This window comes from Dysidea avara, chromosome 1 (assembly GCF_963678975.1).
Source record: "Dysidea avara chromosome 1, odDysAvar1.4, whole genome shotgun sequence".
NCBI lineage: Eukaryota > Metazoa > Porifera > Demospongiae > Dictyoceratida > Dysideidae > Dysidea > Dysidea avara.
In genome coordinates this window covers 51243183-51261137 of record NC_089272.1, presented here as the reverse complement: position 1 = coordinate 51261137, position 17955 = coordinate 51243183, and the positions used below count along the sequence as shown (strand labels likewise).

General features: G+C 35.6%; 2 protein-coding genes across 2 annotated transcripts in view; one reads left to right on the top strand and one right to left on the bottom strand.

The window, feature by feature from the left end:
* The window catches only part of LOC136268200 (uncharacterized), a 356730-nt gene that overhangs the window by 33389 nt on the left and 305386 nt on the right, over positions 1 to 17955 (top strand). The window lies entirely within an intron of this gene.
* LOC136247349 (uncharacterized) overlaps positions 13277 to 17955 on the bottom strand; it is a 147491-nt gene continuing 142812 nt past the window's right edge. Inside the window, exons 28-30 of the mRNA XM_066038968.1 lie at positions 15972 to 16112; positions 15717 to 15923; positions 13277 to 13668 (exon numbers count right to left, since the gene is read on the bottom strand). Of these exons, the coding sequence (XP_065895040.1) occupies positions 13424 to 13668; positions 15717 to 15923; positions 15972 to 16112 (593 nt within the window). The 3' untranslated portion in view covers positions 13277 to 13423. The remainder of the gene's footprint in view (positions 13669 to 15716; positions 15924 to 15971; positions 16113 to 17955) is intronic.

The window sequence follows — 17955 nt, the reverse complement described above, 5'->3', positions numbered from 1 at the left end:
GTACATGTGGATTAGTTTATTACTACTATTATAAAAGATGTATATACACAATGGATATGTATATACACAATGGAGGATCCAGCTTGGGAAATTTGGGGCAAATGTCTATTACAACACTGTTTAAACGCTATCCATGCATGGGACTATACAAAGCATGGGACTATACAAAGCATGTACAGAGAAGCTGTTATGGTGATAGTTTCAATTTAGTTTAGAGAAAATATGATGCATTCTGCCCACTGTTTTTTCGACTTACCGGGTATCCACAAAAATAATTATTTTCATGAACAATCAAGATATTCTAAAAGAGTTCTCAACAACTTGGAAGAGTAGAATCATCACAATACTGTGTGCTCAAGTTTGTGGTTACTACTCAATAAGACAACATTGGTGTACTGATGATATACACCTAGTGTTTAGACAACTGAGACATTATTTGACTCTTACTGTCACTATAAATAGCTAGCTAGTGAACTTTTCTCTTAGATCATCTGCATTAATTTTAGCCTGGTTGTACATGTGCCTCTCCATGTATATTCGTGATTCAGCAGACACAACGTACCTGAGCAACAAGTAACATGTTCAGTACAATTTTAGTACAAGAATAGAGACATACCGCATATATCATTAATTGTACAATAATAAATAATTACACACCGATAAGTTATATCTATATCAAAACAGCCAAGCTGTGAAAAAAGGGTGCAGCCCCCTAAAACCCAGGATGAAAAAGAACAAATTTTAATAACAACAGTTGAGGTGCTGAATTCTAATCCTAATGATTGCCATTTTTAAAATTTTTGCCATACAGCCATTTCTTGGTTGCCACCTTGGATTTCATATCTTTTTCACCATGGATTTTTGGAGGCCACACCCTTTTTTCACAGCTTGACTGTTTTGGTATATATATATCACTTCTTTTTGTATTCGTATACTCCTAAGCCAACCTGGCTGGCTTTGGAGCTTCTTTAAATTACTTGTCTTTAGACCTGAATCAATTATGCTTGAAAATAGCCTATTATGCTTTTGAGCAGTGTTCAAAAATCCAGTCAAAATTATACTTTCAAAATCATGATTATTCGCTAGAGTTGGCTGTTTTATTAGAGTATATCTTAGAGCTGTATTGGAGTAAGTGACTGCTGTATTAGAGTAAGGGACTGCTCAATAATGTAGTTGTAACTGTTTCAGGCTTCAGCACCATTGAGTCCTGAGCTGTAAAGCTTTAATAGTGAAACTTTCCACAGTAAGTACTTCTTTACTTTAAGTGGTGCACAATGTAAATGGTGTGACCAAATTTGGTAAAACAAGGCTTCCACACACATCCACTTTTATGACTTTGAAGCATCATAACTCAATGTAGGAGTATGCCATTAGTTTCAAAATTTTACCTGGTATTGCACAATGCTATAGAAGAATTGTGTGAAAGTTTTAGGTCAATAGCTTACTGAGTAGTCAAGTCATAGTTGGTTAACATTTCCTGCACATTGTTGAAATTATTTTTTTAATGGCTGCACAAATTCTTGCCATGCAAAGTACTGAGGCTGTCATCCCTATTGAGAGCAGAAAATCTGCTGTGACCAATCACTGAAGGCACATCCAAGTAATAATGTTTACCTTTGTACAGACAAGAGTAAGCATATGCATCCAGTAATGGCTTAAATGTGTCGGTAGATCTTATGGCTGATAACCTTCTGCACAGGAAAACAAAATGAATGGAAGTAGCAGAATGAGTAGAAATAAGTATACAAAATAAACATCATCGAAAAATACTCCAAACACTGGAGTAATAGTAGCTGCCAGCAACACCAATTTATAGTCGTATTGCAGCCGAATACCAAAACAGCTAGTACATTGCAGACTGTATGCAATACATTAATTATAATTATGATAACAAGAATTGTGTGGCAACTTTGGTAGTGCTCTTTGTGCTAGCATTCTTTGTATTGTGTATGTAGTAAAATAGTGACTTATTAAGAATTATATTGGCTATTGATATGCTGGAAACATCGTCTGTAGCCACATTTTAGCAGTCATCCATACCATGATAGAAACATGTAGCGATGCCTAAGTCAAGGTTAAGTAATGACAAAAGTGTACATAGTTTTGGATAGCAAACTGGAGAAAATATGGACATGTTGCATTGATGCTAATGATCCTTCCATAGACATGCACAGTAGTAATGTACTGTTACGTAGCTCAAAATCACAGAAAGTAAACGTTTCACATACATTTAGCAAATTGATAGTGGAAGAGGTATGCCCATTAATAGGCCATTATGGTAGATACATAAATGTGCTTGGAGCATGGAAAAATCAGACATGTGACATATCAAATTTTCACACGACTCATGTCATTGCTGAAAAATTTTCATCCATTATTAATATATAACCTCAGTGTCAGATTCAGAGGAAGGGACAAGGAGCACGTATCCCCTACCCCCTCCAAAAAACAATGAAAAAATTATATATATGTAAGAACGAAATACTCTAATAGAGCAGTCAGTAAAAATATTCTAATAGAACAGTCACCACACATAACACTATTAAGAATCTTCCACGGAGTATGATAACTTACAACTGCAGCACCAACCCATGGGCACATTTAGCTATTTAGTCCACTAGGATTTTGCTTTTTGGCCCTCTGTATGTTGTTCTTTATTATGACAATATTTACTTTATGCTCATAGCTATCACTGATCCATTCTTGCAGCTCTTGATCAATGTATACACCAAATAGAAAGTATTATGTGATATAGAGATATATGTAAAAACTAAACTCTACATAAAACAATTCAGTCCTGAATTAAATTTATAAATGCATTATTATGCTCTGCATCAAATATGCCAGCATATTAAATGAAAGCTAGAGTGTTACGCCATCATAGGTGGATATTTCTAACTAAGGAGCTTACTTCTTTTTTAAAAAATACTCCCTATTAGAACAGTCAGTGGAAATGCGAACTGCAATAGAGCGCTCAAACGCATTGTACATACCGTAGACTCCCTAAAATTTCGGCATCTCTAAATATTCGGCATCTCTAACTATTCGGCACTCCCCGTGCTTTGAACGCAATGTGTTCTAAATTTCGGCAAGCGCAGGATAGTTTCTAATTATAAGAGCGCTAATTTTTCGGCACTTGGAGTACTAGTTGACGAAGGTCTCTTGAGTACTGAGGATTCCCTGTGACCTCACACGATATGCTACCTCGATGCTGGATGAAGTACCAAGTGTGAGATTGTTCAGGGAACGTATTCAACGATATCATCGGTGAGACATCACGGCTACCGCAAAACGATCTTAGTTTCTGTTCACAGCTTTCCTGGCTCCACATCTCCTTTTAACACGATACCCCCACAGATAATAAGCCATGGAACACTTTATGCAGCATCTGATAGCGAGATTTATCACGAGATAGTTTAATAATATTACTGATTGTGGTTTCTATTTTTTATTACTTGTTGAAATCCTTAATATTACGTTTGGGTGATTGCATTCAAAAGCGATGTAGTATTGACATTGACCGTACCTCCTGGATAATGTAGGCAATCATAGTAAATAGCGCTGCAGCCAAGTGAGTGTTGTGGTATCGTCTGCTCAGCCTCAAGGCGTTCCTGCCGGTTACTGTAGAAAGAAATTCATAAAGTAAGCAGTAAACGGATCGCAAATAACATAGCCATGAAGCGTGCAGACTGTATTAGGGATAGATCCCTAAAAATTCGACAATAGCACTGGGTTGGTACATTTTTTCCTAATTGTTCGGCCAGACACGAACGGAATTAATTTATTTCTGCCGAATTTTTAGGGAATCTACGGTATAGGTCTTAGACCAATACTCTCTAATAGAACAGTTGCTTGTTGTGAAATACTCTAATAGAGCATTCACTGATTAAAATGTTCTAAGATATTTGTAAGAAACGTTTTTAATCTAGAAGCAGAATGTAAAGCACTGAACAGCATAATTGGTGAACAATTTGGAAAATTCCTGAAAGCACGTAATGCAAAATTTTGAGCATATTTGACTCTGTCCTAGCTCTGGGGGTGCAGCCCCCGACACCCTGCTTTATATAGCTACCTACTACCTGTACCCCCCATTGTCAAACCCTGGATCTGCCACTGAACCTAAATTAGAGAATATAAATATTCCATCCCAATGTTTATAGTCTGTTTACATTCACCTGAGTCCCCACCAAAAACACTAGTATCAAAGAGGTGGACATGTGTTCTCTCCAATGATATGTACTGGAACAAGCATGTGTTTGTGTTTTACACTTGTCTGTATATATACCTGGATCATCCATATTAAAATGTATTTGATTTAAAGCCCTATAACTCACTCAGACGTCCTCAGCAGTATCAAGTACTTTTTAATGAATAGTTTTGGTATAAAGGGATTTACAGCCTAACTAAATAAATGTCTGGCCAACTGTAATTAATCATTAACAAAAAATGAGGATACTAAATAGCAGTTACTATAGTATGACATGGTAATGCAACTCGTGCCCATATGTTCAATGATGTGCACACATAGACTTACTTAGAATGAATCCTATTTCATTATGAAGTTCATGCTGATTCAAATAGAATATGAATGCGAATATCCCAGAGTAGAAATGTAGCTGTGTGCACAGGATTAATTTAATTGATTGTGTGTGCAGACTGTGGAGGGAGCAGTTTAACCATACAGATATGCAGGAGTAATTGGGATTGCACCAAGAATTAAAGGAAAAGGCGGTGCTCATTGATAACCTATAGCTATAATACGTGTAGCTACAGTTAAGTCAAACAACTCTGATACCAAATGATGGTGGTGATGGCAATGCTGCTGCATGTGCTTGAATAAAGCTTAAAATAATATCATTAAATTACAGTATGGAGCCATGTACAAGCCTTATGTCCTTTGCATAGCATGGATGGTGCACATAATATCAGTCTACTCTGTCACATGTACATATTACTGTATCCAGCTTGTGTCTACAGTGGAACCTGTGCTTAGGACACTTTTTGACTTGCCAAGTGTTCCTATTATCAAGGTGTCTGGATCTATACCAGGTCAGTTTACATGCTGGGTTAGATATACCATTACTGGCTGTTGAAATTTATCCAATAATAATAAAGCACCCTAATAGAGCACTCAACAGGGGCGGATCCAGAGTTTGGAAAGAGGGGGGGCACCTTTCTGAAAAACAGTTGAAGACCAAAAAAAACTTGCTGAAAACCAGTTGAAGACCAAAAAAAAAAAAAAAAAAAAAAAAAAAGGTCACAACAATAATAGCTAGTTATCCTTACCAACTATATCACGTCTGTTATGTAAAATAAAATCCTATTTATAGCTTCATAGGTAAACTACACTGCCTCATGAACATTGTGACTGCTTTATTAGAGTAATTGACTGCTCTATTAGAGTATCTCGATCTTGTATGCAATTTCTTGAAGGGGGGTGGCATTTGCCCCAAATGCCCCATCCTGGATCCGCCATTGCTCAATGACCAGATTTGTATTGCAATTTTTGGTAATGATTAACACGAGTATATTGAGTGGTATAACGCGACGATAACTGTAACGCAGGGTAGAAAAATAAATCTAAATACGCTCACTTAGTTATTTTAGAAGGGTCGAAAGAAAACGACGACTACGAAAGATTTTTATGTTTTGATTACGTAACGCTGTACAAACCTATTGAGAGAGGTTGCGTAAACCAGGGCTAATATTGCGAAACCGTCCCTACATGTAAACATAGATACTATAGCCTTACCATCTATGATGTAAATAACTCACAGTAGTGGCTGCACGTGTTTTAATGGGCGTGCGCTTTGTCGTTTTCTTATCCGCGCGACTCACTACCGTGAGTCCTGATACAGAAACGTTTTTGTGAAATTGATGTGTTCATTTTCACAAGCCAATAAAATCATGAAAGGAATTGAAGGCTGGCTTTACCAAAACCAGTTAATAACATTTCCAAAGTACCAGGCTTGAGTCACTTAACCTATCATAATTCTTAAGGTAATTGACGTATTGTCTGGAAACTTTGTCACAGAATACCAGGGGTGATATCCTGGCCACAGTTCCAACTAATACAGTATTTCATTTACAGTGGGTTGTCACATTTATAAAACTAAAAACACTATAATGTATAAGACTGTTTTTACATAGTTGATCAATATTGGGTCATAATTTTTAGCCTTGCGCTATTACAAGATCTAGCTAAGTCCATGATGGAAATTCCCCTTTGAAGTCCCACCCCTAAAAACTTGCTATTGTGTAGCTGCTGCAGTTTATGCCCAATGAAGCTGTTGAGAAATTAAGGTGTACCCTAGGAAGGATTTTTTCATCCTCTGAGCAACTCTGGATCCTGTCCAACAGGCCAGTGTGAAAAAAGGTGTGAAATCCAAGGTGGTGACCAAGAAATTGTTGTGATGGTGGTTAATGTCATCAATTTTAATAACAACAATTCTGCATCAGGTAAATTTTCGCTTTTGGATTAGATACATTTAACTTCGTCGTGATGGTGGTACACTAAACACAGCGATTTGTACTGAATAAAATATGGCAATGGCGACCATTGTAGTCTGATAAAATTCATATATTTCCTTAGGTCATAACACAACCTTACTGCATGGTTCTGGCAGCATTAGCTGATGTTATCTCAGGTAGCTAAAACATTACAGCTCCAAAATACACAGTGAATACAATACACTACATATACTAAATTGTGGTTAATGTAACTTATTGGGAAAGGTAGTAATTAATGGTCCAGCCATGATATCCAGCAATGATGTGATAATCTACTAGAAAACATATTAATTGACTCTGATTCAACTATTTGATGGTGTAAATTGTTCCAATCACAAATATATAGTCTTGTGGAAGAAACTCATCTGATATATAGTCGATGACCATGGTACCACGTAGTGGAGTGGGTGGTAATAGTAGTGTTATAAGTAGAAGTAAAGTAAGAGGATGGTAGTGTAGTGGCATGTCAATAAAGATAGCTTTGTTTGCAAGATTGTAAAACATAGTTATTCTGCTGTGTAGACGACATTATTGTTCTAGTGAAGGCCATTGTAGTGCGAATATGATTTCAGATACACTACGATAGTCTCCCATAACTAATCTACGTAGCTGCCCTTCATTGAATCTTTTCAATGTTATCAGGTAATTGTTGGTAGGGGTCCCAAATTATTGCTGCATATTGTAGAACCGGGTTTACAAGGGTAATGTAGGCTGTTTCTTGATGCATTTGTGTAAGGCGCGTTTGATGAGGTTAAGCTAACCTTGGTTGCCTTGTTCACTTCAAGTTGGATATGATGGGACCATGTCATGGAACTTCGGAGCCTGACACCTAAGTTGTCATGTTGTGATCTGTAATACTGAATGGATGTTCATGAATGTACTAGACTGTGGTGGTAGAAACAGGTGACTGTCCACTGGACTAGTTGGTTTAGGTCCTGATGTAAGATAAGATGGTCCTGAGGTGATTTAATTACTTGATATAGAACACAGTCATTTGCAAAGAGACGGATGGAGGAAGCAATGTTGGTATCTATGTCATTGATATAAAGTAGAAACATGAGACACCCAAGGACAATGCCCCGTGGGACTCCTTACAGAACTAGTTTCGAGCTAGATGTGCATCTTTCTACCAATACGCTTTGTGTTCTAGAAGTAAGCCAAGTAGTAATCCATTTATGAATGCTAGAATGTATACTGTAATAGGAGAGTTTATGTAGCAGTTTTTTATTCGCAACTGTATCAAATGCTTTTGAGAAGTCTAACTGCACTAGATCAACTTGATAATGAGAATCCATTACTTTCAAAATGTCATTGACAAGAAGAATCAGTTGTGTGTTACAAGAAAACCAGGTTTGAATCCATGTTGGTTAAGATCGATGATGTTGCTGGTATTTAAATAGTCGATAATGGAATAAAAAATTATGATGTGCTCCATTACTTTACAACAGACAATTAAGTTTAACAGTTGTGGTGTTACTGGTGGTAGTGATGTTCTGTGAGAGGCAGCATTTATTGGCAATGCTGGTAGATTTGTACTCTGGGCAGTGACACCTAGTCATGGTGGATTGATCACCTGTGGCAGGACATTTGCAATAGCTGGTTGTAGTTCTTGTCTGTTGCTGTGCTGTAGCTCTGAAGCTTCCAATAATTGATCCTCCATTGAATTATGCCTTGTAATTGTTGTGTTGTCATTCTGAGGTTTAGTAGCTTGCTGGAGATAGGTAGCTAGTTGCTAGTTATGTCAGTATTGACTCAGTAAGAATTTGCTGGTAATTGGTTTAGGCTAACTTTCCTGATCTGAAACATGAAATTAACAACAAGTGGCCTAACTGACTGTTTATATATTAATTCTCCATTTTATGAGTACGTGGATGTCCTTAAGCAGCACTCCTTTGATAATAATATGATTGTAACTATATGCAGTAGCTACATTTTTGTGTTGTAAGTTATTACTTTGGTTGTCTTTGTACCGGTTTTACCTTGCTTTATTTAGTGTTGTGTATACTATCTATGAATTGTAATGTGTCCATCCGGGCAAGGAAGAATGACTGTAGCCAATTGCTTGGATGTTAAATATATAAATCAAATCACAATGTGGATGTGAATATGAATCATATCTAGTTCGGTTTGCTTACTTTTAGTCCAATAATATTAAGATGAAACAGTGAAATTCCCTGCATTTGTTTTATTAATCTTATAGCTACCTCTCCTCAGTTTATCATTAAGATCAGGTATTACTGATATCAAGTTAACAACACTGCTTGAAGGTTCTTAGTTTACTAATTTGTTAAGATGCCTTACTGTAGATATACTGATAGTAAAGTGTCAGTACACTTAAGTATATGGAACATATAATTATTTTACTAAGTTTTAAACTCTCAGTAAAACATCAGTGAATGCGGGTTTACTGAAAAACTACTAAAATAACAAACAATTAACTGTTCCATGTACTGGGGATATACCACTGTAGTAAACTAAGATACTTCAAGCAGTGCAAGTAACAGGAATGTTTGTTAGTAGCCTCTCTGTAGTGTCTAACTGAACTATGTAGTAGAAGACTGACAATCCTCTGACATCGGATTCTTCAGCTTTCTCCATTAACCATAAAACTAGTACTCTCTAGGAATTTCTAAAATTAATGCTGTATTAGAATTTTGATGGTCAGTTTACAATTAGGTATTAAAGCCTAATACAATAAGTTGCAGTGCTTGATCAGGAATGAAAATTTTATCTAATCCAAAACAGCAAAGCTGTAATAAAGGGTGTGGCCTCCAAAAAGACTCAGGTGAAAAAAGATGTGAAAACCAACATGGCAAGCAAGAAATGGCTGTAATGGTAGGTTAATCGCAAAAATTTTAATAACGACAATTCAGGTGAATTTGGTCGAGTCGGCACCAAATTCACTTGAATTATTGTTATTAAAATTTTTGCCATTAACCTACCATCACAGCCATTTCTTGGCCACCACCTTGGATTTCACATCTTTCTTCACCTGAGTCTTTTTGGGGGCCACACCCTTTTTTACAGCTTGGCTGTTTTGGATATTATATCACCTCCTTTTGTAATTGTATATACATACACGTACTCCAAAGCCAGCCAATGGCTACATGGCTTTGGAGCTTCTTGCTTACCTGTCTTTTACTGTAGAAAGGAGGATGAGATGGAGAGCAGATTAATAATTTTATTGTTTTTGTTTATATTAAAAACACAAAAAATTCCTCTACAGTTTAAAGTACACCCATCAAAAATGTTAAAAGTTATTAAGTGAGATTTTAGTTTAAAACTCACCCTGTAGAAAGTTAAGTTACACGTCCATCCTGTAGAAAGTTCAACCAAGTTAAATATCACCCGGTAGTAAGTTCAGTTAAGTTACAAGTCTACCCTCAGCTTGTAGAGACTTCAGCTAAGTTACACGTTCATCCTGTAGATAGTTCAGCTACATACCTATGCGTATATACATAGCTAAACAAAGAGCAGTTGTTTTGCTAGGTAAACAAGACATTTTTTAGATTAGATGGAGCAACTAACATTTAGCACTTCTATAACTTCGAGGTAGCTATGTGTACTGTAATGTTTCTAGTATTAGCTTTATAAAATGAGCCTATTATGCTCACACTATGCTCAAAGCTTTCCCATTATGTTGGCATTACAGCATGTTTGATGCTTTGGCATGCCTATTCTGCCTAAAATTATGCCAGCATAGCTATTCGGTGCAGGCCTATAGGCAACACAATATACCTTTAGAAATATTGCAAATCTCTTTATTAGAACAGTCAACCCATTTCGAATAACGAGTTTAATATTAACTAGCAGTGTACCCTTCAAGTTTTCCTACTTGTCCAATGATATAGAGTATGACTATATCACATTATGCTTATCCATTGAGTCCAAATGGAGATCTGTGTTTGTTTAACATGCTGGCTTGTTTAGCTCTTGTTTCTCTTGTATTTTCTGTGATCTCTATTCCCATGTTTTACTTTTAATGGTATATATATTTACACTAGTTTGTTTACTTTTTATGAATCCATAAATGGATAGTTAACATGTAGGCCTGAGCTAAATTATGCTAAAAAATTAGCCCAAAATCCTGTCAAGAATTTCTGAACATTTTCACCGACTATGCTTTCCTGTGTTGCCACGCACTACTATGCTTGCATTATTAACAACATTTCTTACAATAATCAATGCTTTATTAGAGTATTAATTCACTACAAATTGACTGTTCTATTAGAGAGTATCAATATATCCAATGCTCTATTGCAGTTTGTGTTTTCCACTGACTGCTCTATTATGAAGTATCACTCTTTTTCATGGAATTAAGCACCATAGTTTGAAGTATATCCACCAAATATGCTAGCATTATGCTGGCATAGTGCTTTAGATTATTATGGTTTTTATTATGCTGGCATATTTGATGCTGGCCTACTAACATGATAATTGTTGTTGACCACAGTACGTACACATTAATAAGAGGAGCTGGTGGTGCTAAATAAATATCATTACATACTACTATAAGCATGTATATGAAGTCAGTCATCATGTGCCATGTAAGAGTTAGCTGACAAACACCAGTGTTTGTAGTGTTTCCTTGCAATTGAATGTACTTTGCATTTATTATGGCTTCTGGTACATATGTACACATGTGCAGCACTGTCATAACAATAAGTCAAGTACGCAGTGATAGCAACAACATTGCTGCTCTGGTATGAACTTAATACACTTGAGTTAGTTCATCAAGAAACCTTTACATCCTCTTGTGACCACTGACTGATATCAATCACTCTACAGGTCAATAGAGAGATATAGCTTCATTTTGCTCCACTGGGTCTATCTGTCTGGCAGGCATGTACTGTTCAGTGTTATTCATCCTGGTATTATAGTGAGTAATATTAAAGTTACTAAATGCCTTTAACTATTGAATACACAGCCACCTTTATAGCTAGCTTTAGAAATGTGCTTTTAATCATAATTTATGGTTTAGCTGACTGTAAAAGAGATATTAAAATGCATACATTTGTACATAATTTTGATTTCAGTATTAGTATTTTGTGACCGGGCCTGCGAAAACAGGGCATGTGGGCAGACGATTTTTGCCTACTTTTTCAAAGTTTCGTTACTCATAACTTTTTGTAGCATTATGCTATGGCAGTGCACTTTTCAGATCGTCATAAGCATATGATTAGCTTTATGGTATAAGTTATAGAATGCAAATATTCAGTTCCAATACTAAGATATGGACTGTAACATGATGGGGTATAGTTTGTGCCCACATGCCTGATTTTCGCAGGCCCGGTCACATTTATTATAATAATGTTTATGTGAAGGAGCATTAAGGAACCTGTGAATTGAAGATGATCTTTAAAATTATTACCGGTAATGGCAGTTATAATTACAACAGTGCATGAAACTATACAGCACTATGCGGTCTGGCTGGCCCACTTTTCATCTACATGAAATTTGCATATAGTCTAATAGAGCAGTCACTACAGTGCTCTAATAGTGTTACAGAAACCGATGGCCATGTGATTTCATGTGATGCATCCCACCACTGACACCACTCTTCCATTATTAGTTCATTGGTGATTATCCCTACCACACTACTAAAAGTGATCTGAACATGTGATCTGATTTGAACATGTGACATTATGTATCTGCCGTGGCAATTAATAATGTTTATCACTTGATAAGTCAGTGGGTTGTTATAGAAGCACAAATCTTTACAACAATCCAAAACTTTAACTTGAGTATCCCTCAAAAGGTTTGACTACTGTGACAATTGTCAATGAGATGTGAGATTTAAGAAATATTGTATTTATTTATTAAGTAGAGACTCAGATGTGAGTATTGTCATACATGTGTATGCAGATGTAATATGTACTAAGTAAGTAAGCATAGTTAATGTAGATTATGCAGTCTCTCTCTGAAGGTTGGTAAGTCAGGTGAATTTATCAGATATTGGGGGTAAATCATTTCATTTGTTTATGTGCCTTACCTCTAAACAGTGCAAACTGATTACACTATAAGGTACTATGTAGTTTTGTAACTAGTTTAGCATGCATGATTGCATGTCTGGATTGGCCTAGAAATGGTTGAAATCATAACAGCTGCTCATGCTTCTTACCTGTTACATCAGATATTATAGCACTGTGTGCAATAATATCATTCCTACGGCTTGTAAATGCTTGAGTCTACTGCATATCGGGAAAGTTTTGACAGTTTGTGATACATAGTAATGTGCTGTGAGTTAATTCATGGATAGGCATGAGGCTATTATGCTCCTAAAATTGAGTATTATGCTTTTGAGCAGTGCTCAAAATATCACCCATTATGCTTTTGGGAATGACCATTATTCCCAAAATGATGCCACCACCTTTGGCCAATAATGCCAGTTTATTGCTGCATTAAACCATTTACATTGATATTTCAGCTCCAAATAGCTTCTATTCTTTTAGCTGGTTGCTATATTAGAGTGTTTTATTTCAAATTGACTGCTTTATTAGAGTAGTAATATGCAGCGACTGTTCTATTAGAATGTACTGACTGCTCTATTAGAGTATCTTGATCTTTTAAACGGAATTATGCAATCTGCAGATTTTCTTACTGTTTAGGGATTATGATCATAATCACTTCAAAATGCTAGCATAATTCCTGATTCTCACACATACCTATTATTCCCATAATTATGTCGGCATAATCACCGCATCCCTATTCATGGGATAACTTTGGTAGTGAGTTACAAAATTAGCCAAGATTTCCTTCCGACAAAGTTTCACTTTATATACAATGAACTAACTATTATTTGCAAAAACTTGTTTACTGGAAAAGTTTTGAAAAGAAAAAAAAGTCAGCCTACACCTACAGTATTATGCACTAAAACAATAAATTCAAAGTTAATGTTTATGAAGTTAGTCAATTAAGCATCACACTTGTCATCATAAGCATTCCTTAACCTCCTCAGTGATCCTTTTGGATTACCACATTGCCAAATTCTGTTTCCAACTCCATCCGTAATCAATTGCACAACGGATTCTCTACAGGAGACTGAGCAATCAGAACTTCTTGGCAATTCTATGCAGGATCTTTTAAATTTTCTGTACAATCTTCTACACTCTCTAATTTCTTTGCAATTTTTGATAGAAGCTTTACAGTCTGCAGAATCTATTTGCATATAAAACAATCATTCATATGTGACACTGCAAACACCTAATGTTTTGTAATAGAAAGACACAGAAAGCCAGCCTGTTTAAGTAGTGCTGTGCAATACTTAAAATTGTACTATCACAATAGTCAAACCTAAAATATCGTGCTAGTTAATACTATCCCAATAGTTTATTTGCTCTTAGCAAAGGCTTAGTTGTATAGGTATGATTTGCAGTTACATATAGAGTTATTATGTACGCACAGGACATTTGTCAATGAACTTCATGGGAGGCTGATGAATATGGACCTTTGGTATGGCCACTCCTTTGTAAGAAAGCTGGTAACACGCACTGTAAAGCAGTATGGAAGGCTTGCTAATACCATTTAATGCAGATCTGAGATTATCATAACTATTACAATAGTGTTACCACTGCTATATATCACTATTGCGAGTGTGATTTACTATCATGATATATTGCACTATCAATACTATATCGCACTATCAATACTATTGCACAGCCCTAGTTTGAGTCATAAAAAGCAGAATATATAGAATGCATAATGTGTTAAATGATGCAAGGTAGAGCCAAAGTTTCAATTGCTTCATTCTATCACCTGACTCTGAAATGGTATATACTTCAAAGATGCTTATTTAATAAGCTTTCATTGTCTAAGGGTGAGTTAGAAAATGTTTGGTCTGATTAATGAGTCTGCTAGCAAGAGACTTTTGTGTTGAGTGGTTACTTCTGCTGTCTCTTATACTATTATAGTGATTAAGAGCCTGCTGTTTTGATTGAGCTTCAAAGCATTGGCGACATACCATTTTCTAACTCATGAGTGACATAACCTAAGGATAGCTTTATGTGCTAAGATTATAACATTAACAACCACTTAGCTCATAGAATTATAAAATTGTTTAATGAACACTAGCTTGATAAAAGGAAAATCTTTGTCTTCAAATAGTAATAGCTCCTATAAAATGGACAATAATGATAAGAGGTGCAAAGATGCTGACGGCCAACTGTTCCATTAGAGTATAATGTCTTTCAGATATCCCACCATTATAATATACTGCATCTTGATGAGGCACGTATTAATAGGATTCGATTTAAAAGTATATTCACAATACACGTAGTTTGACGAGTCATAACTCATCAAGTGTTTAATTTATTGTCTTAAATGTACGTCCAGGAATAGTGCTATGTTAGGAGTGCCAAGTGACCAAATGTCAGGCTGGTACCATACTCGCAAGTTAGGTTATGGATTCCCGTTTTGCAGATCCAGTCACAATTATGCAGGATAAATGAGAGTTTATGTATAATTATTATGAATTATGACTGGATTTTCAAAAAGGACTCTTCAACACACATCCAATTACAAACTTTAATGATTCAAAACTGCAGATTGATAAAAACTATTGGCTTGAAATTTGGTCAGTAGTATGCACCAAAATAACTTAATGGATTTTAGCTTTATCTATTTTTCAAAGCCAAATTTATGGCACTTATGGCTTGCGCTGTGAATCGGTTGTACTACAATTGATTAATCAATCGGTTATTGCTGAGGGTGATTAATAATTGGGCTATGTATGCAATAACCAATTAATCAATTGGATCACATGAGCACAAAAATGCTTACAGTTTTGGTCATAAAGGGTACATGAGGAGGTTAATTATTGTTTGTTTGTTTGGGATTATGCATTGTAAAGCCCCTTTTATTGGTTTTTTGCCAAGCAACATGTTTGATTGATTAATTTAATGAAAACATTGTTAATACCTTGAAAATAGTAAAAATAAGTATTAAGTTAATCAATAGGTTGTAGAGAGTCAATAATCGGTTGCGGATATTTGATCCAGGTCGCAGCTCTAATGGCATTCCACATTCATATGTGTGGAAGACCCCCTTTTCACAATTAATGAAAAAAGTTGACCAGTCACAAACACTATAATTGTTTTTCAACACTGTTTATAAACTATATGTTCCTGCTATTATATGCATGCCGTAGACAGCATCATTTTCTTGGCTACTACATACGTATGCATGGTTGCCTATTATATGTAACTTACCATCTGGTGCAGTGATCACTCCAATCGCAGTACTCTGATCACCAGCTGATACTCTACCATCAAACAATGGTGGTACATGTAACATTAACTGAAATTCTTCCTCTGCTTCAACTTCATCATCCTGAAATATCTGCACTGACACTGTAACCAGTACCTCTCCCACGTCAAACGTAGTTACCAATGTGGTAGAGTCATAGTCAACACCACCTGTTAGTGAGAATTATTAAGATTTAGCCACCTACAACTGCTTTGTACCGTTTGCTGACATGTCTGATACAGAAATGCTGACATCAAATGGAATGCTGACTGATCCTCCAACTAGCTCCACTGACACTGCAATAAACTTTTCTATTTCAGAACCACTGAACCTTTCTGCTGTAAATCTCACAGTCACTTCTAAAATTCAAGCAATTCATTGTACATATACATGTGACTGGATTTCCAAAAAGGGGTCTTCCACACACATCCAATTCTATGAACTTGGAATAATACTATATCTTTAGGTAGACAAAAGTGAAAATGTCTCTATTCATTAAGCAATGTTGGAACTGAAATTTCAATTCAATAGCCTTTTCTAATCTAAATTTATGGATTGTCCAAGTTGGTAAATTGGATGTGTGTGGAAGACCACAAATCTGGTCACACGTGTTGACAAATTTCAGGAAACATTATTACAAAAATATTATGCACCCTTTAGAGCAGCATTCAGTACTTTGTTCACATTAAAGTTTTAGCTTTAGCATCTAACAAGTATCCATGCACAAACAGCTTAGCTGTAAAGAAATGAACGTAAATGGAAGTGGAGGAATGAATCACAACCAAAAAGTAATAATGCTGGAATACAGCCATGCACAGGCTTTTACTTGTGATAACATTGACTTAATAAACTCCAATTTCCTCTTTTCTAGAATTGGATAGAATTACACTTATCAATAATATTTAGTGTATTTAGCTACGTACAAAGTAATTGATATTAAATAAACTCATTTCCAATAAATTTCATTTTGTTTCTTGATATTATGAACAAAAATAGTGCCATTATAGTGGCCAACTGCAATGTTTAGGTATTATTACACACATATTTACATTCTGTGTTGCTGAGTTTATCTAGCATCACTATACTTTGTATGCAGGTACTAAACACACAGAAGCACTAGCCAAAGATAGGAAATCTTGTTTTAGTCCATACATACAAACTAGCCACATCATTTGTTCAATCACAATTTAAGACCACTTTCTTCTACTTTACACAGACAATTTTTTAATGGCCAAACTGTTTTGCGGCCAAGCTGTTTTGTGGCCAAGCTGTTTTGCATGGATTTCAATGTTTTGTTTGGTACAAATTAACAGCTTTATGCATATGTGATCATAGTAGGGAGCACATAAATAAAAGGTATTGAAACAGGGGATCAATCACACCACACGTGAAAATTGACTCCTTACTTTAGCTCTACTAATAGCTGTTTATATGGCTTATAGTAGGAATTATATTTTCGCATTAGGTGTGAATGATCTGTAACAATTATATATTTGGTCTAGGTAAATAATGATTCTGGAGCTTTTGTGACAGCTACATGGTGCCATATGAACATATTTGGTCTGGGTTAGGAACATGCCAATGTAAAGAGAACTACCTCATCATATTATGCAAGATGTAATACAATACACGATTATAATTATATCAATATACAGTTTCACTTCCATGACAAGTATATTGCGGTCAGAGTTCGGGTCATTAGTACTGTATTATTTATTACTCATTACTACCAGCCGAAGTACAGTAATGCGTTATTAGCTACTTGAAAAGAAAGTACAGTAACTAGTAATATATTATGGTACTACTTTTCAAGATGTCTAATTAAAATCCAACTGCCTTGTCTTCTCCTACAGTAGCTCCATAACTTATTCTATTTAAACATTAACATGTGTTCAACTCGTGTAAACCATGTTTAGCCTGTCAACACTTCGATGCAGAACGAAATTAACATATCACGTGATCGATTAATGGTGCTCACTTAGTAGAATAATGTTGTTTTGGCTTTCTGTGATGGCTGTAGCTAGGATTGTAGGCTAGTGTGCTATGTTAGAAGTGATTTCTTAACAAGTTAGTACTTTGATACTAAGCAAAAGTAATAGTTATTATTACAGCAACGCATTTAATGCATTAGTTTACAAAATAATGACTTGTTACATATTACTAGCCTATGGAACATAACGCGTTATATTACTTTTGCTACAA